Below are 26,798 nucleotides of genomic sequence, written 5' to 3'. Positions count from 1 at the left end.
GAACGTCTTCGTCATCGGCACAGCCGCAGATACCAGCGCCGCTACGGGCGATCACCCCCCCCCCCCCCCCTCTCCGTCTAGCGCGATGAACGAGAAAGACGAAGATAGCTATGCAGCAACGCCAGAGGACATCATCATCGTCAAGTAACGGCGGCGAAGAGAACCGCCTATGTACCAGCACGTACATGCCGGGCTTGGTGTGGTCCGTGATGGGCCGTACAGTTCCTGGGAAAAGTTCGGGAGGGCGGGGTTGGGTCCTCCGCAGTGGGCAGGGCTGAAGGGTGGACAAACTTGCAGGTGTCAGTGCCAACGTGGTAGTGGCGGAAAGAAAAGGCACTGAAGGGTTGATGTGGCTTATACGAAGAGCGAGTGCGCCGACGGAGGCGCTTACCAATCCAACTGTCCTGCGAAATTCGCCGGCGGAAATCAGGGCGGTGCTGGCAAGCAGGCACAGCACCGGGGCGCTTTATTGCAGCGGGGTAAGCAGCGATCGGTGCGCAGAGAGGTGGAAGACGGCAGCGACTGAAAGCGGGCACGTCGTCGTCATTGGATTGGCAAGTCCACATATCTGGCCTCCCACATGTGCTGGTAGCATGGAGCGGGTGAAGAGTTTCGGTGGGAAGCAGTCCTTGGGGCAGATAGTCTATGTAGACTTCTCCGCGCTTCAGCGGAATTTGGGAGACGGAAGTGGGGACCAGTCTACATAGCGCAGACGGGCCGCTGTGTTAATGGCCGCGTTAGGGAGCCTGCACTGTCGATAAACCGTACGGAAGGGGCGAACTTGCCCGCTCACTGCACTGCATGTAAATGTTGCGAGCCACGACTTGAGAATACCAAGATTATACCTGCAGGAGCAGAATAAAACTTAAAAAAGGACGCCCCTGGTCGGCGTCCTTCTTTAAGTTTCATTGTCCCCGACCAGATGAGATATCGTCCAACTCCCGACTTCGGGCAGGAACCGAGAGGCGGCTGAGCTTTGGGAAGCGTACCACAACGAGAGAACTGGTGGTGCCTTCGTGAGTGATTGATCTGTTACTTTGTATCATTTGCAAAGAAAATTTATTCAGCGTTTCTCGTGACATGCGCACTGTCTTGACTAGTATTCCTCTTTTCGGCGGGTGTTCAGCAGCTACATAAGTTTTACAAGGAAGCTTTATACCTCTACTGTCCAAGAAAATTTTCCTGTCGTCGGCGTCGTTAGCAAAAAACGCCAGGCTAAAAACTGAATGCTACCCCGAGTGGAAAAGTACACAACAGCATAGAAATCTTGTATCATACTGATCTCAAAGCAGTCGCAATGTAAAAGAAACATAAAAAAGAAGGTAAAAATGAAAGTTGAAAAAACAGAAATTCAAAACAAAAATAACAAACATAAATTGCAAAAAATGAAAAATAACATAATAAATATATACAAATGGTAAATCTTTGAAAACAGGCATACAGCGTACAGCACAGTACTCATTTTCATTAAGAAAAAAGAGAAGACAAGCGTCGAAACCACATCACGGATGATAAGGCTCGTGCGAACAACGGGAACACTGTTTCACAAATGCAACTCTACCAACTAGCATTCATGGTTCATGAATTGATTTAACCTTACCAAAGAATATCTCTACAGTTAGAACTAAAAATATCAGTGTATATCATACTGATCATAAAGCAGTCGTGAATGTCGTTGTGATGTAATAGAGTGTAATACAAGTACTCGCCCGTCTTGACATCGTGTTGTACTTTCCACTTGTCTCTTGTTTCACTCTTTGCAGAGCCACGTGTGTGAATTTTAAAGTAATTAGGTGTCGTTTTACAGTTTCGCTTATTTTCAAAGCGTGGACTTTTTTTTAATTTCAAGAAAGTAAAATCAGCTCCAAGTTTCTGCCAGTCCCCTCAACCTCGTCTCCTGCGTCTGTGTTGGCCCAACATGTTCTCAATTTAGAACTGTAGGCCTGCCAAAATGAATTCACTACACAGAACAGAAAAAAAAAGCACTGCACTTAAATCTACCGCCCAATTTCTGTAACATCTACTTTTGGACAAATATAGTATTCTAACAATGCAGAAGCAGGGTTTCAGAAAAGGCTCCTCTACAAGTTTTCTGCTGAATCAAACAGTGCATGGCTTTCCTAACGCTGTGAACGAAGGGAAGTGTTCGAGACCTTAATATATCGTGTCTACCAGAAAACATCTTGAGAGATTGCGCGGAATACTCAAGAATGCAGGACAATAACTGCTTCACAGTGTACCTTGAGGATCGGGAAAAGGTGTCTTTAAGGACCACAACTCAATTAATGACAATTTAATGACTACAGCAGACGGGAGTTGTTTAGGGCTCGGTTTTAGCCTCCTCTCTTCAAACTATTTGTTAATGATGCGCTGAGTGGTGCTCCAGTTGCGTTTAAGTTTGATGATGATTACTGTGTGTTATAGTCCAAATTGTGAGCGAAATTCTAGGCCGATTAATTTCTAAAAAGCCGCTTTAATGCCAATTACAGGCAAGCAGCAGGAGTTTCCACGCGCTACTAATAGTGTATTGCTCTCCGAAGTAACGCATTATAAGCATCTCTGACTCTGGATCACTAGTGACCTCGTTCGCACTACGCACACTGTACGTGTAGTAGCTAACGCTTGTCGAGAGTTCCTTGTTGCGAAGATGGCTTTCACATATCTGCTCCTTCTGTCCGCCTACCTGCACACAGAACTGTCCTTCTGCCGATACTGGGCTATGCCTTTGCTATTTATGACCCTTCCACTTAAACAAGCATTAACGAGCTCGCTTCATTTACAGCAGGTTTTGGTGTGCTTCAGTGACAGAACTCATTAATAAAGCGAGCCTGCCACCATTGCCGCAATATAAAATATCAAGAATAAAATTCCTCTTAATAATTTCTTGTTCCCTACACGACCGACCTCACGGAAATAATATTTGTTCATCTGGTTATGCGCAAAGACATAGTCGCGCAATTACCCTTTAAAAGCACGCATTAGGTAATACGTGTTAAGTGGGATTTCCTTCCACGAAGAGTATTTGAATCGAATCTCCTGATTAATGCAAAGTTCAAAGTCAGCGATATCGATGTTTGTTTGCAGCGTTGTTTCAAGACGCATTTTCTATGCCTATCTACTGAGATGGTCAAGTTGAGTTAATTGGGTTTGATATCTGTTCCTTGCCTGCGTCATTGTGATTTACTTGCTGGCATGTATAGTATGCCCACCCTGCTGCAATCCCTTACAAGGACTTCAGTAGTATTCATGAATAAATGATCGGCCGGAGCCGAAGTGGATGTAAAATAGCAGCGCAAAAATAGGAATGAAAAAATACCACACGTGCTTGTGGCGCCTGTTCTATTTTCCACGATGCGAAAAAAGCAAGACGAAAGAGATGCCCTTTTCGCGCAGTGGATGCAAATCATTCAAGTGAGCCGAGAAGTCGGTGGCCGATGCGCCCCGCTCCGACTGCGGTCGATGCGACTGCACGGCCAGGGAAGAGTGGCTAGACGAGAATAGAGGCATTCTGCGGCTCACTTTTCGGGAGGCCTTCTCTGGTCTGGCAACAGTGCCCGTTCCCTCCACCCGCTCCAAAGACGAACATTTAAATACAAACGCAGACCAGCAGGACAAAACTATTCCACGGCTTTTACGAAAGATTTATTTACAATCACTTATGGTTATAAATTTATCCGGGCCTGTGTTTCCGTACTCCCTCTAAGTTTATGTAAGTGGTAATTAGCATTATATAATAATACATAGTACTCGCTTTCATTGTGGGCATTATTGCTATTCTTCTGCGAGTTGCACAGATCGACAACCTGCTGCCATGGTTGCCGCACATCTGCATACTTCCCCTTCTCTTTACTCTTAATTCGAGGGAAGCTTGCCAATAAACAAGTTGTCCGAAGGACTGTTCTCCAAGTTTAACACAGGTGGTGCATGAAGAAGCCACATGATTTTGGTTTAATTTATATGACGAAAACTCACTGTGAATTCAACGCGCTCCGCTCAGCAACTGTCAGCCGCATGAGGCTGTAGCGGCGTAGACGCTGGGAGAGTCGCTTTGCAGCAGCGCGATCAGGTTATGGTGCACGGTCACGGAGACAGGCCTCCGTGATGGCGCAGCTCTCCTCCGTTTCCATGCCAACGAAGCTCTTCCGCTCCCTGGCGTGGCGACGGTCCGCGTAGGAGACGCCTCTGCCTTCACACGAGGGCCTTCCAGTCCTGCAAATCCGGGGGCCATATCGCCCCCTGTGCCAGTGAAGAATGTCGTAGTGTCAGGGTGCACGGCAGAGTTGAGCACGCTTTGCAGCGAATGCAGGCCATGGCCTTCCGCACACGAAAACGTTGCCACGGATGGAGACTGCAGTCGTGCATTCTGCGCACACGGAGAGAAAAAACAAAGAGCTCTAAGTAAAGCAGCAGTCGGGACTAATTCCTTCCTTTTTCTTTATTTGTTGGTGCTGACAGCTGACAGCCCGTAGAATGGCCATTGCAGCAATGGAAACAAAGCCGAAAACAACAAATTCAACTGAGAAACGTGAACGCGCATCGACTGAAGGCTAAAAATTCGACAGAGACACTCAAGACTCCTTTGGTGTGGGGATGCGATAGCATTACTGAGCCTGGGTGCACTGACACCACCCACACACACACACACACGAGTACGACACCACGCGGAACACTTTACAAGGAACGGCTGCATAACCATTTTGACAAAAAAAAATGCTTTCTGAAGAAAGGACATTGCAGAGCACCTGTCTCATATCTCGGTGGATATCTGAACCACACCTTAAGGAAAGCGGTACAGAGTCTGGGAAATCATACAATTGAAGGTGCATATGCCCTCGGTTCGAATCCCTTTCGCAAGCTAGCCTCCAACTTGACTATCACGTGTAAGTTGTATGAAACGATAAATCGTATAACACCAACCGGAACGCTGTACGAAAACAGGATTCATCCCAATTTTGTTACGAATGTTGTCGGGAAAACAGGCGCTACGTGGAGGTCGGCCAGTGGCGAGTATATATAGACGAAAGATATTTATACGATTGCCTGAAGTGGCGGTGCTCGGTTTGCTGTGTGCGCCATGCGCCCGCTTTAATGACGTCACCCCATTTTTCTTGCCATTGCTGGGATTTTCTGCACAATCTGCCAGTACACAAACTAACACGCACACACCGTCGGCTTTATTTGCAATGGGACTAGTAGTGCTTTCGTATTAAAAATAGGATTGGTGGTCATACAAATTCATGAATCGAAGATGAGGGCGGATTCTGCTAAACACATTATTGCATTTCGATATTTCCATTCTATTGAGGCAGAATTTTGTGTCAGGAGTACTAAGTGCAGGACTTCAGGGGGTCTTAAGAGCCTGATGTGGATGCCCTTAACATTTTACTACGAAGCCTGAACTTCAAGAACAGCTACATCGCAATAAAGATGTCAGATTAGATTAAACTGAGAACAGTGCAGCGAGCCATGGAAAGGAATATTGTAAGCGTGAGATTAAGAGACAGGAAGAGAGCAGGCTGGCTCGAGGAACAAAGGTGAATTAAGTTCACCCAAGGTGATACCAAGGAGACAGGAGAATGGTCTCACAAGAGACGGCAAGCGTAGCAGTGGCCGGCAGAGAGTTAATTCGGTGGGTGAGATAAGGCAGCCGCTGCAGCTGCACAGGTCAGTGTTAATTTTAGGTGTATGGGACAAGCCCGTGTCCTGCAGTAGGTGTAGTTAGACCTACAGTGGGCATACTGACTAAACCAGCTGAGATGTCGTGCGTTAGACATTAAATGTTTTCAGGTTGCATTCTGGGCAGGTTCAGGCGTACACTGCAGCGCAACTCAAGCCGGAGCTGAAGCCGGATCACAGTTTTCCAGCGCAACTGCCAATGAAGGGCAGAAGAAGGAAGAGTGCAGCGCTGACTGACAACTGTTTATTTAGCGACGCACACACAGCTTAAATACCCCCAGACCAGCACGCGCGCACATCATGAGAAGAAAAAAAAAACGTATCGCATGTTTACCATAAAAACTGTAAAAGAAAAGTCTTTTCTCCGTTTTATAATAGAAATGAAGCTTTAACAGCAAAGGAAGTAGCATAGCTAGACCACACATGCAATTGATTTGTTTTCAACTTCTTTTGGTCTTCCTTGAATTTAACAGTGGGGTCAATGCTTTTTGTATCATATCTTTTGTTACTCAGCATTGATTTTTTTCTCTGCGGTTTCCGTGGCGTTGTCCTGTTGGTTATCTTTTTACGAGGTGGGTACATATTTTGTGCTGTTTGCAATAAAGTTTTGGCTGCGAAAAAGTGCTCGCATCGTGTCTTGCTTCTTCGTTTGGTCCTTGTTCTCTTCGCGCTACCTTTCACCACGAATCAAATTCAACTTGCCCAACTTTCCATTTTACTACGTGACCATTTCCAATGCTATCACGAGAAGATTCCTCGTGCTCTACGCGCCAGTTTTAGGCGTTTGACCGTTTAAAGTTTATCGAAATTTAAAACCTCTTCAGTTCCCCTTGGAGATACCTGGAGACGGCTCCTTCGCTCTCAGGGCTCGTTGACTGCCTAACGTGGACGTGTACACAGCCGACGCTTTCTGGGAATCGTTCTTGCCGGGACATTCAACACGCTACCGAGGGCCAGTTTGATCGCTCCAGCGGCTAAGTAGTTCGCCGTTGGTTTTCCTCAAGGGCGCGGCACAGTTTCGCGTTCCACACTACCGCTCTTCGGGGGGGGCTATTGTGCGCTGCTCGGCGGAGCTTCGCGGTCGGAATCCCGCCGGCACAATTCGGCGGCTGCGTGCAGCACCGGAACCACCGCGCAGTTGTGCCGGCGCTTGGCGGACACGCCTTCCTAGAGCTCGCAGCCGCACGCAGTGGAAGGCTGCGGTAGGTAGGTAGGTAGGTAAACTCTTTTATTGCGCCCAAAAACAGGGGACCAGTCAAAGGACCGGTTGCGCTGACTTAGAGGAGGTCGGCGGGGATCCTTTGGGATGCCGCGGCCTCCACCGCGCGCTGGATAAGCCAGCGTTGGTCTGCTGGCTTGGAAGTACACAGGAGAGACTCCCACGTCTCTGGGGTGTTTGCGTTGTCTCTGTTGTAATGTGGACATGTCCACACCATGTGTATGAGTGTGGCCGGAGTTGAGCAGTGTTTACACATGGGCGGACACGCAACTTGGCGGGCCCTGCAGATGCGGAGGACGAGGCAAATCTTTTCGGAGCGGGGCTGTGGTATTGCGCATAAGCGTTCATTGGGCCGGTGTGCAACATGGTTTTACGACAGCCCTCGCTACACCAGCGATTTTCTTGCTTCTTCAACGAGTGACATCGGGAAGCACGTGTCGAGCTACGATTCCGTTTTTACTATGCCGCAGGGAATAACAGAAAACGGCTTTGTGGAAATGAAACGAGGCCTGAGGCGTCTGTTCGTGAGGTAGGCGCCACGCTACATTCATGCATCCTTACCTGGCTCATTGACCCTGCTTCACAGCACGACCACTTAAAATGCGCAGTATGGCGACTTCTTTGGTGGCTGCGGCTACGACGAGTTCGAAACGGCGGCTTCGTCCATGCTAGATCCCCGATATGCAGCTTCGCCGTATTTTTCTTCCCTGCGTCAGGTTATGGTACACGTACCCGAGAATTTTATGCATCCTTTGCACAGTAAACAATTTGGCGGTGCCACACCCATAATGTTTATTTGCCAAGCCATGCAAGCCAGTGAAACAGGACGCCTACAATTCAATAAGAGAGCACAAAGAGACATGTACCAGATAATGTAAACGATATTATTTATTTATGCTTATGCCTCGCCGCGGTGGCTCAGTGGTTAGGGCGCTCGACTACTGATCCGGAGTTCGAACCCGACCGCGGCGGCTGCGTTTTTATGGAGGAAAAACGCTAAGGCGCCCGTGTGCTGTGCGATGTCAGTGCACGTTAAAGATCCCCAGGTGGTCGAAATTATTCCGGAGCCCTCCACTACGGCACCTATTCTTCCTTTCTTCTTTCACTCCCTCGTTTATCCCTTCCCTTACGGCGCGGTTCAGGTGTCCAAAGATGTATGAGACAGATACTGCGCCATTTCCTTTCCCCAAAAAACCAATTATTATTATTATTATGCTTGCTTTTTAATATTTCTGTTTCTTTAGTCATTTATACGCAGGAGCTAATTATCCTTGGAGGGAAGATCAGTTAATAGTAAGAGATTCAATGTACTGTAAAATAGGAAGTTCATGCACTGTACAAAGTACTCAGAAAATCCAAGCGCTTAGGGCGGAAAGAAACTTTGTAGAAACCGTAGCAGCTATATAGAGTTTCAGTGTTCTGGGGTTCCTTCTGGGTGGACACCTCAAAGTCGCACGAACGAAGGAAAGAGCTGCTGCATATAGCGGCGGACTTCGGATCAACTGCAGCCTCTTGGAATTCTTTCCTTTCACTGTAATTCGATGAAGTGAAGTGACGCCCGCTGACCCCACGCGGGCATCTGCTGCATTGCACCTAAACGGGGGGTTAAGCACGGCGCTGCGCTAAAGACGCAACGGATACAAAGAACGTTTCTGTGGAACAGCGTCCCGTGCAGGATATTCGGAGGAGCAGAGTCGTGGTGCCGTCCCCAATGGTCCGCTGCTGCTTGCGCAGGCACTAATGCAGGACTTCTGCTCTAAGATTTGTTTCAAATAACGTCCCCAAATGCGACAACACACTGAAATGAATGAAGATTTCAAATGAATTTTGGAAAATGAGAGGAGAATTCTCAGCATAGTTTTGTATGAAATTTGACTTCGGCATTTCTTACTTGCCGGAACAAACTTATACTGTTCCCTCGCGTGCCTTGCACACGAATCATACAGGCTATGGCCTTCCAACAGCAACTGGCTGCCTAGCCAAGACAAGCCGTTTATTTCTTCTTTGCTTCCCATCATGCAATTACGCCCAGCCAAATTGACTCTCAGCTCATAATATTTCAAGCGTTGCTGTTCTATGTTGTAAACAAGAAAGCGCAAAATCCCGGACGAGGGACAGAGTAAGGGGCACAAAAACAGGTTCACGAGCGCTACTACCACCTGTTTATTCATGCTGTGGGACAGGGGTTATATAGGACCAGAATGTCGAGCATGCGCGTGGAAAAGACACAAAAACCGCACATCAGTCATGAGCACAAGTTAATCAAAAAAAGGAATCTAAAAAGGCACATTCCGATGAATAAACGTGTACAGACGTGTCACTGTTCTAATACAGGTATTTTTATTAGCACGAACTAAATCGAGCAAATGTCATTTGATGGGAGTTAAATTTTAGAGTGACACGATCTCGCTGTACTTTAAAGCGCCCGTTCAGGGGTGCACTGAAAAGGTTTACTGCTGCTTGCTGAAGCTCAATGAATGTTGCTATGCAAACGTTTCGGCTGTCGCAGCTGACGATCTATCCTCATCCGGGAGGAGCGCTTCCGTTCCATTCCAATACTCGACGCTTCTCACCCCCAACAAAGTGTTCGGATGCGGTGTTACACGGCGCAGCCAGTAGCTGGAGCCGTGCGCGCGGCGTTTCTCTGCCTGCTTTTCTGGATAGAGCATAAGTCCTCAATGTTCGTTGTCCGCAACTTAAAAGTGCTTCTACTAGTCTGAAGCTCATCCTGTTTAAAAGCATCTCGTGTGAACAGATGCAGCCAAGCCAGAGAAGAATGAGAGGCAGCTATCGCCGTTTTCGCAAGCTAATTGCGATGGCGTGAAGACAGTTATCGACCCGCGGGTCTATAGGATCCACCGCCATTCGCTTCACTGCGGTAATTACAGCGCGATTTCATGTCTTCACGTCACCAATTCGACTCGACTGACAAGGAAATGCCCTCCTTTTAAATTCATTCATTCATCTTTATTCGACTTATTTACAGAGGTCTGGAGCGCTGACAAAAACCTGAAGATTATACAATTCTGAACATAAAGAGTCATGACTGAAAACTAAATGAACCAGTCTCTTATTAATATCTGTGGACAAACAATTCACAATGTACTAGTAAAAACATTCTCCGTAATGTTACAAGGTAGATACAAGGATAATGGCTGAGTAAAACAATGGACGACAGCAAAGAAGCATAGGTGGATACATAGCAAGGCGTTACGTTAGGATAAACAATAGAAAGTGACACGTTGATGAAAATTGTAAAAACTGTAGGAAAAGACGTAGTCGTTCTTCTACGTTTTCTTTTAGCTTACAGATTTTTTTCATAGATTACGAATATTGTGTAGGGACGGTAATCTCACGCGTAATGACTGAGTGCCGTAGTTGGTGCGCACTGATGGAATGTGCCATATTTCATGGCGGCGTGTTTCATAAACATTATCATTTTTCATCAATTTCGATAATGTTGCATTGATATTATTGCCTTGGTTTTCTGTTTTAAAATATCGCTTGAGTAATGTGTCATATACAAAGCGGACTGGACGGATTTTCAGATGATCAAAGAGGGCTTCTGTATGAGCGTCATATGAGGAGTCGGAAATGACGCGCACTTCCTTTTTCTGCAGTAACAACAGCTTGTTCATGTTAGAGGAAGTTGTAGTCCCCCAAATCAGATGACAATAGCTAATGTGCGAAAGAATGAGTGAATTAAAAACAACTAATTTTATTCTGGTAGATTAAAACGAACGTAATTTGGCTATTACTCCAACTACTTTGGCAATTTTGTTAACCACCATGTCGACATGTGAATTCCGAGACAAATGTTCCTCGACTATGACCCCAAGATTTTTGTAGGAATGGACGATGTCAATGACTGATGTTCCGATCATTAGATTGTCAGTAATGGACACGTCATGATTTTTTGCCCTGAAGAGAATGGCTTTAGTTTTAGTAGAGTTGATTGTTAATGAGTTTACAGAGCTCCATTTGTGCAATTTTGACATTGTAAGGTTTGCCCGGTCGAATAAGCCACCGATGTAGGTGCAGTAAAAAATATGGTAGTATCATCGGCGTAAATAAAAAATGTAGCTGAATCATCAATAGATGTTCTGTCGTTAATATACTTATTAAACAGCAATGGGCCGAGGATACTCCCTTGAGGCCACCCGCTGTAAAATTAAATAATTTCATATGTGTGAGTATTAATGTGCACACTTTGTTGCCGATACTGGAGATAACTTTTCACTAAAAGTAGTAATACCCATAAAAATCCGTAAATTGCAATTTTCTCTAGTAATGTAGCATGATTTATGCGGTAGAAGGCCTTCGAGAAATCAATAAATACGCCTAGAGTTAGTAATTTGCTTTCTATTGAATGCAAAATGAGTTCTTTTTGAGTTAGAAGCGCTAATTCAGTTGAACGTATCTTTCTAAATCCGAACTGAGATTTAGCTAGTATGCTATGCTTGTCAGAAAATTCGGTCGTCCTGTTGTTAATTAACGTTTTTAATCCCTTTGGAAAAACTGAAAGAATAGAAATCGGTCTGTAATGCCATGTGCAAAGGAGAGGCTATGCACATGCTCAAGGATGGGACTGATAATGTCTTTATATATATATATATATATATATATATATATATATATATATATATATATATATATATATATATATATATATATATATATATATATATATATATATATATATATATATATATATATGTGACGTGTTTTACGGGGCGCATCTGTAAGTCATCTGAGCCGCATGATTTGCTGTTCTTGAAGGGGAGAAAGGTGTCGCAAATTTCTTGAGTTGGTTGGTTTTAAAAGTGCGCTTTCGCGAGAGGAATATGTGAAGTTTTTAAGCTCCGTGAACCATGCGAATCATTCACCAGGGTGGCGGAGAATTCGTTGAATGCGTTAGCCAGTGATGATCCAGATGTTTGCGTCCCATTTAACACCAAGCCTTCTAGGTTCTGTGAATTTCGGCCGTCGCGACCAGGAACCATATTAAGTCTTTCACCAACAGATGCGTCTTTGGCGGCTGCCATTAGTTTCTCTCGTTTTTCCCCGATAATCGAGTCCTGACGGAGTGTGGCGTGTTCGCAGAGCACGACGACGGAGGCTGGCGGCAGCACAACGGCGGCGCCGCCGACGACGACCACAGGGGACCAGGCGGCCACCTCGTAGGGCGGCTGCACCGGGGCCGGAGGACGGGGCTGCCGCCGCCTCGGCTGTACATACATACTGCCCCGCCGGTAGGCACTTTCACACGGAAGCTCTACCCGTGTTAGCCTCATTCTGCACTATCCTGCTTCACCTGCCTTTCGCTCCAGGACACAGTAAGATCCTGGCACCACTGTTGGGAAGAACAGTGACGATTTAGCCGTTGCGCGTAAGTGCGTTATATGTGCGGTAGTACTTTTCCGCCCCCGTGAAGCTCTGTCAGGCAACTAAAAACTCTGTTGAGATCTACGACATAAGCATGTCTTTTGAAACCAAGTCCGAAAGGTTTTGCTTACCATTTTTCCTTTAATGTTGACCAGAATGGAATGGCGGTATTCGATCTTACTAGGCGAACCCTTCGGCACGGTTTCTGTCTCTGCCGGAACATTAACAATCGGCCCCTTGATCCCGTAGAGTTTTACTACAGTCGGCCAACCTGCAAGAATGGCATTCGGCAGGAGATCAGCCTTTTCGAAATCAGATAACGGAAGGAAATCTGCAGGTTTGGGTTTGTAGACATAACCACTGTTGAGGGACTATAAAGGAATTTCTTGTTGTCTCAAGGACACATTGCAAGTCGTAAACACAGTATAAACCACTTGCGTAACTCACCTCGGGAAAGATTGTCTCTTACAGGCCAAACATGTTCGCAGTCACTGGCGTCCCCCTTGTGCCTGAGTTGGTTACACACAGAACACACGTGTTCTGGCGGCTTTCATGCAGGTTTTTGCTATTTCGCGCTTAACTATCTTAGATCAGAAGCGTGAATTGTTGGGCGAGTTGGTACATGTTGACGTGAAAAAAAAAACCAGCTAGAAAAGACGCAAGACCAGAGGAAGACGCACACAGACTGTCGCCGGACTTTAAACTGAATTTATTAAGGTTCCACCACTTATTTATGGCCACTACTTGCGCAGGCGCACATACATGCCACATTGAACAAAGTCCGGACGTCATTGCTAGCCAGATAAAAAATTCCATTCTTTGTCAGTGAGAATAACAGATGGGTCGCTGATACAAACACGCTCGTTCTTTTTTATTAAAAACGCTTCTAACAGCTCGCGCTCGTGCCTGGTCTTCCCGCGGAAAATAATGGTAACATTGTTAGGCAAAGCTGAGCAATTTTGGCACTCCTTGACATGTATGGCGGCCAGGTTGCTCCCTCACGGGGCAATGTTTGAATGAGCGACTCAGGGAACATGGCAGAACGCTGCGCTTAGGTACAGGGAGCAACCTGGCCATACATGTCAAGGAGTGCCAAAATTGCTCAGCTTTGCTGAACAATGCTACCATTATTGGCCGCGGGAAGACCAGGCACGAGCGCGAGCTGTTAGAAGCGTTTTTAATAAAAAAGAACGAGCGTGCTTGTATCAGCGACCTATCTGCCATTCTCACTGACAAAGAATGGAATTTGTTATCTGGCTAGCAATGACGTCCGGACTTGTTGAATGTGGCATGTATGTGCGCCTGCGCAAGTAGTGGCTATAAATACGTGGTGGAACTTTAATAAATTCAGTTGAAATTCTGGCGACAGTCTGTGTGCGTCTTCCTCTGGTCTTGCGTCTTTTCTCGGTGTTTTTTTTTTCCACGTCAACTATCTTAGAGTGGGCCGACTGGAAGGGGAGAAGGCTCTTCCGGGGGCGCGGGGAGTACATCCAACAAACATGGTCGCACGATAGCGCAAGTTCCAGATGTAAAAACGTTAGTTTGGTGTTAGTACGTAACTCTGTCGTCAACGGCGCTCTGTATAGATCATGTGCACATAAAACCCAAGCCAGCTTTGACGCTCAAGTTACTGGGCTTACCTCCGCAGGCGGCCCGACGAAGATCTTATCAAGCGTAGCAGGGTCGATACTAGCCAAATGTAGAATTCAGAAGGTAACGGGGAAACTACACAATAAGCACATCACGTGAGTTCTGTATGTTCACCAAATATCGCACTATCTGGTAAAGATTGTGAACAAAACCGGCATGAAGCTCCTTCCAGGAACAAGTTGGGAGGCCTGTGCAAGAGACTGAACCAGCAAAGTGGAAAGAAAGCGTGTCTGAAGAAACAGCAAAATAAATTTGTCAACTGTTGCTTTGGTGTAGTCTACAAGATCCCACTGTCATGCGGCCGTTTCTACATAGGGAGGGGGGGGGGGGGGGGGGGACGACGATGTGTCATTGAACGACTACGCGAACACGCGAAAGGTATGGAAAATCAGTCACGCCGAAATGACATTTTTGTCACTCATTCCGCTGATTGCAAAGACTGTAAGGCGTGTCGGAACCGTCCGTACCACTATCATCGCCAAGCATAGAAATCATACCTCCCACCTGATCTCAGTGGCTTTTCACATTCATGAATTTGGTAACTCATGTGTAAGAAAGCCATCGCTGGCTCTATTCCCCCCGCCCCCTTCTTCCGCAACGAACGATTTGGTTGCTAATCCAGCGCATGTGTCTGTCTCCTCTTCCGTCCCGTCCGTCAGCGCTGTATCGTCGTACCATTCAACATGAACAAACCAGCCCGACTCAGCCCTCTCCTTGAGGTTTATACGTTGTCTAATTCGCCGCTGTAAACTGCATGTTTTTTTATTGCAAAAAAATGCTTAATCACTTAGGACACTACGCCTGCTCGAGATAAAATTAAAGACAACCGGCAACTTGAGAAATGTAAATTAACAGTAAGGCAGAGTTCTGGACAAGAGTCTTTTCTGGACAAAAGTCTTCTGGACAAAAGTCTTCTGGATTCTGGAGAAAAGTCTTTTTCAACGGGAACCAGTTTATTAACACAGTTTGTTCATATATTGAACGATTTCACTCTAACAAGCGATATATCAGCCGCTCTCCAGTCAGCAGGCTTGTATTTGGTATGATGTTGACGTTTTTGATGTCGTCAAGGGCGTTCAACATTGTTTTTTTATGGCAGTCTGAAATGATCGATGCGAGTAATGGAAACGCTAAAAAAATATTTTGCTATACATCAGAACAATGGACCATTACGTTCGAAATTTCTATGGGAATACCTTACAATATTCTAATATTCAATATTTTGTGCAGGAATATTGGACATAAAACCGAAAATAAGCAACGTGCTCAACGGCTGACGTTAGTCTTAAAATGAAAATTTTTATTATTCGCCATATAGAGATCAAGTTGTGTATGCGTATTGCTTCCTCCTGTTTCCAAAAAAAGAATTAGATTAAGTATATCTCTATCATTTCCCATATTATGGAAATATAAGTGAATCCTAAATACGTAATTTCCTACGGCTCCTTGCACACTTGCTACGGTAGCTATGGTATTTATATTGTTTTGATGTGCACCATAATATAAAAATCTTCCATTCTGTCGAAGCTCCATAATTATTAATTATGATACGGTGAGATTATTTTTTCGAAATTTGAAATGATCAAGTCAGCCATAAAAAATAACACTGATCAATACTTTTGTTCCTTTTTCATTCAATTCTATAAAATTAATTTAAAATGCAACTTAAAAACATAACGAAAAATTCGTGCCGTACTGGGGACTAACACGGTTGCTTCGTGTTGCAGCAACTTCTCAGCCGCCGCACCTTCGTTCCTGCTCTCAGAAGCGCCCATCCAAGGTCTCCGCATGGAAGCCCGGCCGCCGGCGTGCAACTCGGCGTTGTGCGATGCTGCCCTGCTGCATGCTGCATTAATAAACCAAAACATTCCAGCCACCATCCACCATCGGCCCGGGCTGATTCATTCTCCCACTGTAGATAAGAAAGGCTGGGCGAGCAAAGGCCCATTTACTAAATGGGCAGCCGCCGCCCGCGATGTTTGTCTTTGTTCACCGTCCACATTCGTGCTCGCTCTTGAGTATACATAAGAAGATGAACCACCCTGGCCCAGAACACAATTTGGATGTCACCCGATGTCCTCCAACTGAAGAGAGCGAATGCGCTCCACAGCTGCTTGGCCACTTCTTGCGCCGTGAAACAAGAAGCCCTCGCTAAGAAATATCCAAGGGGAGACGTCCACATTATAGCATCTCTAATCGCTGCGAACAAATAAAGAAAACGGGATCTCTTTGAAATGAGCGCAGACATGGAGCTTGATATATTGCAGAACACTTACCACGCTAATTGGAGCTCTTCTGTGAGGTTACCATTTCGACGGCGCGTTTCTTACGTGTGCAGAGGTTCACTGCGAAACAGCCGGAGTCTAAGTAAACGACTTCACATATAGCGCTGGTTAGCAGCTGTGTGTTGACGAACCAACAATTGAAAAAGATTATCCCGCTAATGCACTGCAGATTTTTCAAGGTGAACGGCACAGGTAGATAGAGCGAGAGTCGTGCTACCCTTGTAGTGTTACTTTTACTTTCACCAGCAAGCCCAGCACCGAGTTTCACTGAAATATGTTACTCTCTCGAGATAAGCGCCCGCGCTGTATCAGAAATAACTACGGCGTGTTATGATCCGGTAGGTTGCGCATGCTGGTATTTTTTTCCTTAGTCTGGGTGAAGGGTGAATCAAACGTCCAGCTGAAATTTAGCGTTTGCGGCGTGTACTTCGCTCTCATTGTGTCTGCGCTAAACCTTTAGTCGTATCATGCAGTGCAGCTACGATGAAATGCGCCCTCCAGGTCACGCTCGTGTGGCGACAACTATCATCTTCCTCTTCCCAGCTGGTGAAAGTCCCTCGGCTTTGAAACTTAAAAAAAAAAATGCCACATGAACGGAAACAAAAAGACGTAGAAAATTAACCACGTGAAAGTACCCTGGATCCCACGTGATATAGTTCACGTACCACGCCGCGTTGGGCGCCTCAGTCGCATGAAACGTTTATCACGCCCTGACAGTGCTTTCGCAGGCCAAAGGAAGAACTGCGAGTAATTACGAAATCGGCAAAAGATTGTTTTTCAATGTCCAGTTAGGAAATCTTCTAAAAACTAATCCTCGCCAATTTTGGCGCTCTCTGTTGCCAACAGAGTCTACATCGGCGTCTATAATCGTCAATGATGCTACAACTAATGATCCGTTAATAATAGCTGACGCTTTTAATGCCTAATTTAAATCCGTGTTTTCATCAGACACCCACAAAGTTGTATCCTTTGACCCTCCTAATGTGGCAACCCCGATTACTGATATAATGATTAATAAGCATGGTGCACTGAACCTAATACTACAGTTAGACACAGAAAAATCTACCGGTGCCGATGGTATACCTAATTCTTTTCTCGTTCTTCATTCATTGTGTTCGGCTCGATATCTAACCATCATCTTTTAAAAGACCCTCAATACCGGCACTGTTACATGCTCATGGAAGCTTGCCAAAGTACATCCAGTATTCAAATCTGGTAATAAACATCTCTTATCTAATTATAGACCTATTTAATTTACGTCATATTCATGTAAGATGCTGCAGCGCATAATTCACAAGCATATTATGGAATTTCTGGAATCTAATAGCATGCTTTCTAACTTTCAGCATGGCTTTAGGAAATGTTTCAGCACCTTAACACAACTAGTTGAATTCTCGCACGACATTCTCTGCGCCCTTGATATCGGCACCCAGGTTGACGCTATATTTATAGATTTTTCCAAGGCAATCGATACTGCACTGCATTCAATTCTCTTAATAATGCTGAACATGATCTTGAAAAATTCTCACTTGTTTAGCTGGACTGCCAGTATTTTTTCTCATCGCTCACAATTCGTATGTTATAATTCTACTAACTCTTCTTCTGTTGCAGAAGAATGGTCTTCTGTTTACGTGCCTTCTGGTGTACGCCAAGGGTCGGTTCTTGGTCATTTACTATTTTCTACTGTACATTAATGACTTACCTCGAAACATCGCTTCACACACACGTCTTTATGCGGACGACTGTGTTTTGTATCGCGTGATCAACGCACCAGAAGACCATCTTCAACTGAATTCCTCATTTTTCAGCTTCTGTACCTGTTGCAACTTTTGGAAAATTAAAAAAATTAGTAAAACTGTGATAATGTCATTTTCTAATAGTGCCTCTCCTTCATTGATCAATTACACTTTCAACGGCTTATCCTTGCACAGGGTTTCGGAATACAAGTATCTTGGTGTCGTATTTTCCACTAACATGTCCCGGTCAAAACACATTAATTTAATTTGCACTAAAGCAATCAGTGAGCTAGGGTATTCGAGGCGCAATTTAAACAGTTATTCAAAGGAACGCAGATACTGCAGAAGCTTGGGCAAGTTGGTGTGACATTGTTTTGCAGCAGAGCAAGGGACAAAGGACGTGTGCGCACTTGTCTCGTCCTTTGTCCTTTGCACTTCTCCAAAGGAAACTAAATTACTAATGTATAAAACTTTAATTCGCCCAATCCTAGCTTATGCTTTTCCTGTCCGGAATCCTCATAAGCAGTGGGACATTAACTCCATTGAGAGCATACAACGAAAATATATTATGTTCATATATCGCCGCTATGAACACAATTTTTCACCCTCTCGTGCCTTATCTTCTCTGAAAATAACCGCTCTATCCGTACGCCGTCAAACTGAGTTATCTAAGTTTCTGCATGGCATCGTCAATTTTCCTTATCGTGTCTCACATCCCATGTATATTCCTTCAGACATTCCTTGGTCAAGTTGGAGTCACCGTAGCCTTAAAGTTTAGCCTTACTTTACTCCATGTAAAAAATTTAAATACAGCTTTTTCCCACGTACTATTGAATTCTGGAACTTAATTCCCGGAACAATTAGGTCACTGCCATTAAACGATTTCTTATTAAAAGGTAACTACAGCTGATTTTTTTGTTGTTACAGTGCATGAACTCATTATCGTTCCTGTACTGTATCTCAGTGTTGCTTTTATTTGGAGTTTCATTTGTGTCATCTGCCTTATTTCTCATGAATTTTTTAATGAAATTTTTACTTGTTTTTTGAATGACATCTTTTTGTCTAACCCACTTCTGCAATAGGCCCTTAGAGGGGCCGCAGTAAGTATAAATGCATAAATTAATTACGACATAAAATGCCCTCACACGTGATGGAAGGTGGCGTGCTTCGCGCGTAGCTAATCGCCACGGCTCTCTCTGCATGTAGTTTTCTTTCTTCCCTTTTTCTTTCTTTCTTCCTTTCTTCCTTTCTTTCTTCTTTCTTTCTTTCTTTATTTCTTTCTTTCTTCCTTTCCTTCCTTCTTTCTTTCTTCCTTCCTTTGTCTCTTTCGCTCTTTCTTCCTTCCTTTCTTTCTCTCTTCCCTTCTTTCTTCTTTACTTTCTTTCCTTTCTTCCATCTTTCTTCCTTTTCTCTTCTTTCTTTCTTTCCTTCTTTCTTTCCTTCTTTCTCTCTCTCTCTCTCTGTCTTTCTTTGTTTATCACTACCTTAGGTGCAGTCTAAAAGGTAGAGCCGAAGGCAACAGAGCACCGGAAAAGCTACCACTTGCTACTGGCCTAGTGGGCCTTCCATGATTTTGATCAACCAGTGCAAAGAACTCAGGGGACTAGACGAAAGTAGCGCGCTCTGTGGCTCCTCTTCACATCCGACCATGTCGTCGTCCTTTTGTTCAGTTCGTTGTTTTTTGCAACGGATCATCGAAATCACGAAAAACATGAGAGGGGCTCCGGTCCCCTTGCTCCATGCACACAAACAAAAATGGTATGACATTAGGTTCCGACAAGTAGTCGTGCTATTAATTCTAGCAATGGGACCAAATGTAAAAAGTGGACAGTCAAGGTCAGAACACACTGCCATAAAAATAATTCGAATCGCTATAGAATAAAGTCATAGGTAAAAAAGAAATCTCTAAGTGAATTGTAAATCGGTAACATGATGTCTGCAATACGAGGCCAGTGGACCGCAGACCAGTTTGCATGACATTCATCGCGCAAAGAAGACACCAGCGCGGCTTCACAATAGTAAATCATAATTTTATGAAATGACAGGAGCATAGCAAGAGAGAACAAAGAACGCACATTTTGAAATAACTTACAGTTGCAAACATAACACTGCTATTCATAACGACCTTTCCTGCAGTATTCCTTAAAAGCCTGTGCAACTTCTCTAAATTAAACCTCCTATGCAATTTAATCTATCTGGGTACCTTCGCTGTTCAAGTCATAAGTTATTAATTAAAAATAGTGATTCCTTTCCGCAATTCCAACTAAAATAATTTTTTGTTTCGCCTTTCGAACGTTGCATCGAACCTGCATCTATCAATCCACTGCAATAATTTAAAGAAGTACACCGCGGTCCTCGACTTTTCTGCGTGGTGTTGGAAAGCTACATTCTTTGTTCCACTGCTATAGTTCTGTTCTCAAACACTCCTTCTTACCTTATTACTCTTCCAGTTTGCGCGATATTTGCTTTCATATTGTATTATGCTTGTAGTAGTCAGAGATATCCAACCGCAGCGGCTATATATAGCACTCAGGCATTAAGAGAAACCATTTGACTGAGTCGAAATCTCAGCTTATTGTAAAGCGGGCATTGCAGAATCAGGGTCTATAAGATCCTTAGTATAAATACTGGAAGACATCTATATCGGCTGCACAGCTGCCATAGCCCTCCATAAAGTCTGCAATAAGATTCCAACACGGAAGGGTGTCAGGCAGGGAGACATGGTGTCGCCAATCCTGTTGACCGCCTGTTTACTGGAGGTATTACGAGGCCTGGATTTGGAACATTTCGGGATAAGAGGTAACAAGAATACCTTAGTAATCTGCAACTCACTGATGGCATTGCCTTCCTGAGTCACTCAGGAGGTGAATTGCAATGCATGATCAGTGAGTTAGACACACCGAGCAGTACGGTGGGTCTAAGAATTAACATGCAGAAAACCAAAGTAATGTTCAACAGTCTAGCAAGGAAAAAGCAGTTCACATTTGGTAGCGAGGTACAGGAAGTGGTTAGGAATACGTCTACTTAGGGCAGGTAGTGACCGCTGATCCGGATCATGAGACGGAAATAACTAGAAGGATAAGAATGGGGTGGAGCGCAAATGGCACGATCTCTAAAATCATCAATGGTAGTTTGCCAATATCAGTCAAGAGAACAGCTTCTATAGTTGTACAGAGAATAACAGCTCTATAATACCGCTACTGACCTGTGGGGCAGAAAGGTGGAGGTTAACGAAAAGGGTCCAACTTAAATCAAGGACCACGCAACGAGCTACGGAAAGGAAAATGATAGGTGAAAGGTTGATAATGACGATGGATTTTTATGGCTCAAGGGCATATGCGGTCAAAGAGCGACATGGCACAAGGATTTTACTTCTACTCGACGTGGGGTTAAAGAGATACAGGAGTAGGGCACTGTGGGACAGGGAGCATACTCGGATTAATGACATCATAGTCGAAATCAAGAGGAAGAAATTGGCTTGGGCTGGGCATGCAATGCGAGGGCAAGATAACTGCTGGTTTTTAAGGGTAACGGAGTAGATTCCAAGAGAAGGCAAGTGTAGCAGGGGGCGGCAGGTTAGGTGGGCGGGTGTGGTTGAGAAACTTGAAGGCGTAGGGTGGGCGCAGCTGGCAAAGGACAGGGTTAATTGGAGAGACATGGGAGAGGCCTTTCCCCCGCAGTGGGCGGAGTCAGGCATATGATAGTCTTTCATAACGTTTCTAAAGATAACTTAGTATAAATACACTTCCAGTTTACATAATAAAATTGTTACTTTGTAGAGTATCGACGGCCTTGCTTAAATTTAGAAATGAGAAGTGACTAAGTAGTTTTTTTCCTATAGTTTATAATATTGCCGCGAATATTTGCAGTGTTTGTTCGTTTTTCAAATCGGCCGCCACACCACTTTATCGCTTTGTTTGCTACGCAAGACGCGACTAGATTTATCTCGATTGATCGCAGCCAGGCAGAGCTGATTCTACGTTGTTCCGGAATGTTCTAGTAACTTTGCGCCCTTTATCTCGAAAGTTCGCTATCAGCTTTAAATTGAGCACGGCCGACAGCGGCGGGCATTCTGTTCGACGACCGCCGAGCACGCTTGTCGCTTCGCCACCGCTGAGTGATAAAGTCCATTTTGGGTGCAAGTCAGCCCAATAAACAGTTTTCATTTAGAAGACCCTTTCGTCCGTCTTCATCGCTGCTTCGACTGCCGTCACCACTACGTGACATCTGGTGGAGGTGCGGGGTGGCCTTCCATGTTCCGGACGCCCCCTTCAAGTCGTGAAGCCAGCCCACAGCGCTTCGCACCCGAGGACGAGCCAGCCGACGCCTCCAGGCAGAGGAGCCTGAGTTCGGGAAACTGCCGGACCACACAAGACAGCGAAAAGACGCTGCTACGAGCACCGCAACCACGCCGAAGATGTCGACACCGATCATACTACAGCAGCAGCGGGTGCCACCAACTTTCAATGCATCCCTAGGCGAAGACGCTGAAGAATGGTTGTACCAATTTGAGCGCGTGGCGTCATTCAACAAGTGGGATGATGCGGCAAAAATTGAACACGTGTTCTCATTGGATGGCTACGCACGCACGTGGTACGAAACCTACGAGTCGTCCCTTACGGCATGGGAGCTATTCAAGAGAAAAGTATTGAAGGTGTTCACCAGTGTCGTGAGGAAAGAAAGAGCCGAACGACTCCTCGAGTCCAGGATCCAGCTTCCGAATGAGCCCGTCCGCGGTTACGTCGAAGAAATGAAGCGCCTATTTCGCCGCGCCGACCCCGAAATGACCGAGGAAAAGAAAGTTCAGTTCTTAATGCGCGGCGTAAAACAACAACTCTTTGCAAGCCTCGTCCGCCAGCTGCCAAAAACAGTCGAGGTATTCATGCAAGAAGCCTGCACGATTGAGACTACCCTCGACGTCCGAGCTCGGCAGTACAATCGCCCTTCCTCTGCCTGTGCAATCCGTTCGGATACGCCGCCCACCACCAGCGACAGCTTGCGGGAAGTTATCCGCGAAATCGTCCGAGAGGAGTTACGCCGATTACTGCCATCCTCCCCACAGCCACAAGCAGCGACTCTGATGGATGTGGTACGGGAAGAAGTGCAACAGGCACTTGGCACCCCGACGGCCACAGAACCCCAGGCCATGACATACGCCGCTGCAGTAAGGACTGCTCAGCCCCAGCGACAACCCCCACGTCCTCCCCGAGATGAGCCACTTGTTCCACAACGCCGCCTCCCAGCCCCCGCCCGCCCAGCCTATGACCGAAGCTCAAGCCCCAGGAAATGCGACGCCTGGAGGATTGCGGTGAGGCCGACCATATTCTTCGTCACTGCCCGTACCGACGTATCTGCCTTCGAGGATTTGCCGTTAACGCCCCACGACCACGCTTCGGACAACGTCCGCAGGAAATCTACGAGTACCTGCGTCGAGAGGAGTACACGCCGAACCGTTTTTCGCGCTCACCATCGCCGTCAACCTCGCGCTTTGCGTCGCCACGCCGCAGCTACGCAGCCGCGGTACGAGGAAGGTCTCCCAGCCCCCGTAGGGGAAACTAAAGGCAGCAATCTCTGGAGGTGAGGTTGCTCAAGAGCGAAACGCCAAAGATCCTCCACCGACCACGCCCCATGAAGACGCTGCACCCGCGACGCCGCATGAAGAACCGGCCCTTGCTGCACCGACGCCGCACACAATGAGAACCCCGACCACGACGCAGGCTGCCTTGAAAAGGACGCCGCCACCCAGAAGAGCTTCGACCACACGCCCCACCCACGACTCGCATACACGACGAAGCCGTAACCCGACGCCGAGAGCGATATGCAATGGAAGAGCCAGGACCGCCGACTTAGAGGTGACTATCGAGGGCCGGAAAGTTACCGCTCTAGTCGACACAGGAGCCGATTACTCGGTGATGAATGGAACATTCGCTGCGCAGCTGAGAAAAGTCACAACGGATTGGGACGGCCCACACATTCGCACCGCAGGGGGCCACCTCATTACGCCATTAGGACGATGCACAGCGCGACTGACTGTCAAAGGACATACCTATCCTGCGACCTTTGTTTTGCTGCCGCAATGCTCCCGCGAAGTTATCTTGGGTATGGATTTTCTTAATGAGCATCAGGCAATCACCGACCTCCGATCCAAGCAGATCACGCTTTCGACGGACAAAGCCATCGCTTCGATGAAAACTGGGGAGAATCACGTTTCCCTGAGTGTCCTGGAGGAAGAAGTGAGCGTCCCACCCCGATCAAGCGTTATCGTGACCGTAGGTGCCACGAAAGCCATTAACGCTGAAGCCATCATCGAGAGGAACATGCAGTTGCTTCTAGACCGGGGAATCAGCATCGCAAGAGGCATCGCACATTTCCGCAATGGCCAGGCCGAAGTACTGCTGACTAACTTCAGCGAAGAATACAGGCACATTAACAGAGGAACGACGATTGCTTTCTTCGACGAAATATCTGACGTACGAGACTCCTTCGCCCTCTCCGACCCCCATGCAGAAGATTCGCCTGACCAAAAGAACTCGCCCACTTTCGACATCAACCCAGCCCTGCACCAGAACAGACAAGGCCAGATCCGCAATCTGCTTCAAAGCTACAGTGAGTGTTTTTCGACATCGCCGAAGGTGCGACAGACGCCAATTGCCAAGCATCGGATTATAACGGATCAACACGTCCGACCTCTCCGTCAAAGCCCCTACCATATGTCACCGCGAGAACGACAAGCCATCCGGGACCAAGTCGAAGAAATGCTTCGCGACGACGTCATCCAGCCTTCAAACAGCCCATGGGCGGCACCGGTTGTTCTAGTGAGAAAGAAAGACGGCGCACTTCGATTCTGCGTGGATTACCGCCGCTTGAACAACATAACAAAGAAGGACGTCTACCCCCTCCCCCGCATCGACGGCACACTGGACCGCCTCTGCAACGCCAAATATTTCTCATCGATGGACCTCAAGAGTGGCTGCTGGCAAATTGAGGTCGACGAAAGAGATCGCGAGAAGACAGCATTCGTAACTACGGATGGGCTGTTTGAGTTCAAGGTGATGCCATTTGGTCTCGGTTCCGCACCAGCAACGTTTCAGCGAGTAATGGATAGAGTGCTGGCAGGCATGAAGTGGCAAATTTGTCTGGTATATTTAGATGACGTCGTTGTCTTCGCCTCGAACTTTGAAGAGCATCTCAAAAGACTTCGAACAGTACTAGACTCCATCAAGTCGTCTGGCCTAACCTTGAAAGCAGAGAAATGCCACTTTGCCTACGAAGAGCTGCTGTTTCTAGGCCACATCGTTAGCAAGGAGGGAGTACGCCCAGACCCGCAGAAAACAGCTACTATTGAACAGTTTCCCCCGCCGGCCGTTAAGAAAGCAGTGCGCAGATTTCTCGGAGTGTGCGCATATTACCGACGGTTTGTGAAAAATTTTTCGCGCATCGCCGAGCCCCTGACCCAACTCACGAAGGCAGACGTGTCGTTTAAAAGGGAAGCGCCGCAAGAAGAAGCCTTCAAGGAACTTAAGCGTCGTTTACAGTCCCCACCGATCCTAGCGCATTTTGATGAAAACGCCGATACTGAAGTTCATACCGACGTAAGCAGCGTGGGACTAGGCGCCGTCCTCGTTCAAAAAAGTGACAGGCTGGAGAAAGTCATCGCATACGCTAGCCGTTCCCTTTCCAAGGCCGAGGCTAACTATTCGACAACTGCGAAGGAGTGCCTTGCCATCATCTGGGCTACGTCGAAATTCCGCTCCTACCTTTACGGACGACCGTTCAAGGTGGTCAGTGATCACCACGCGCTGTGCTGTCTTGCGAATTTGAAAGACCCCTCTGGCCGACTCGCTCGATGGAGTCTGCGTCTCCAGGAGTTTGATGTCACCGTCATTTACAAGTCCGGACGCAAGCACTCTGACGCCGATTGCCTCTCACAAGCCCCTGTAGATACACCATCGCCGGACGACGATGAGGACGCCTTCCTGGGACCCATTAGCCCCAGCTCTTTTGCTCAGCAGCAACGCTCGGACCCCGACCTAAAATGCCGCATCGAGTACCTGGAAGGCAAAGTTTCTTCACCCCCCGCTTCATTCAAGCGAGGACTGTCTTCCTTCTTTGTGCAGAATGAGATCCTTGTGAAGAAGAACTTTACAGCGAGCAATACAGCCTTCCTCTTTGTTGTACCTGCTTGTCTCCGCGAAGAAGTTCTACAGGCTTCACACGACGAGCCGATAGCTGGACATCTCGGGTTTACTCGCACCCTCCGCCGCATTCAAGACAAGTATTACTGGCCCCGACTGTCTGCCGATGTCGCACACTATGTGAAAACGTGCCGAGATTGTCAGCGACGAAAGACCCCTCCCACACGACCAGCAGGATTTCTGAACCCCATTGAACCTCCCTCAAGGCCCTTTCAGCATATCGGCATGGACTTGCTCGGCCCTTTTCCAACGTCAACATCTGGAAATAAGTGGGTCATCATAGCGACCGACTACCTGACCCGCTACGCCGAGGCGAAAGCCCTAAAGAACGGAACAGCAGCACAAGTCGCCAAATTTTTCGTGGAGTGCATTCTTCGACATGGCGCCCCGATGTGCTCATCACGGACAGAGGAACAGCATTCATGGCGGAACTAACGCAAGCCATCCTGCGTTACAGCCAAACCAGCCACCGGAGGACAACTGCATACCATCCGCAGACCAATGGACTGACCGAGCGCCTCAACAAAACCATCGCCTATATGCTCGCCATGTGAGTAGATGCCGAACACAAAACTTGGGAAGTCATCCTGCCTTACGTCGTCTTCGCATACAACACCGCAGTGCAGGAGACCACCCAGATGACGAGATTTTG

At 46.6% G+C, this 26,798-nt stretch overlaps 1 protein-coding gene across 1 annotated transcript in view; it reads left to right on the top strand.

Annotated features, from left to right (window-relative positions):
- LOC144122193 (uncharacterized) overlaps positions 1-15,813 on the top strand; it is a 33,890-nt gene extending 18,077 nt beyond the window's left edge. The window contains exons 3-4 of the mRNA XM_077655776.1: positions 11,999-12,147; positions 15,658-15,813. Coding sequence (XP_077511902.1) covers positions 11,999-12,079 — 81 coding nt within the window. The 3' untranslated portion in view covers positions 12,080-12,147; positions 15,658-15,813. The remainder of the gene's footprint in view (positions 1-11,998; positions 12,148-15,657) is intronic.
- Positions 15,814-26,798: the final 10,985 nt, after the last annotated feature.

This window comes from Amblyomma americanum, chromosome 2 (assembly GCF_052857255.1).
Source record: "Amblyomma americanum isolate KBUSLIRL-KWMA chromosome 2, ASM5285725v1, whole genome shotgun sequence".
Classification (NCBI taxonomy): domain Eukaryota; kingdom Metazoa; phylum Arthropoda; class Arachnida; order Ixodida; family Ixodidae; genus Amblyomma; species Amblyomma americanum.
This window is presented reverse-complemented; position numbering and strand designations above follow the sequence as displayed.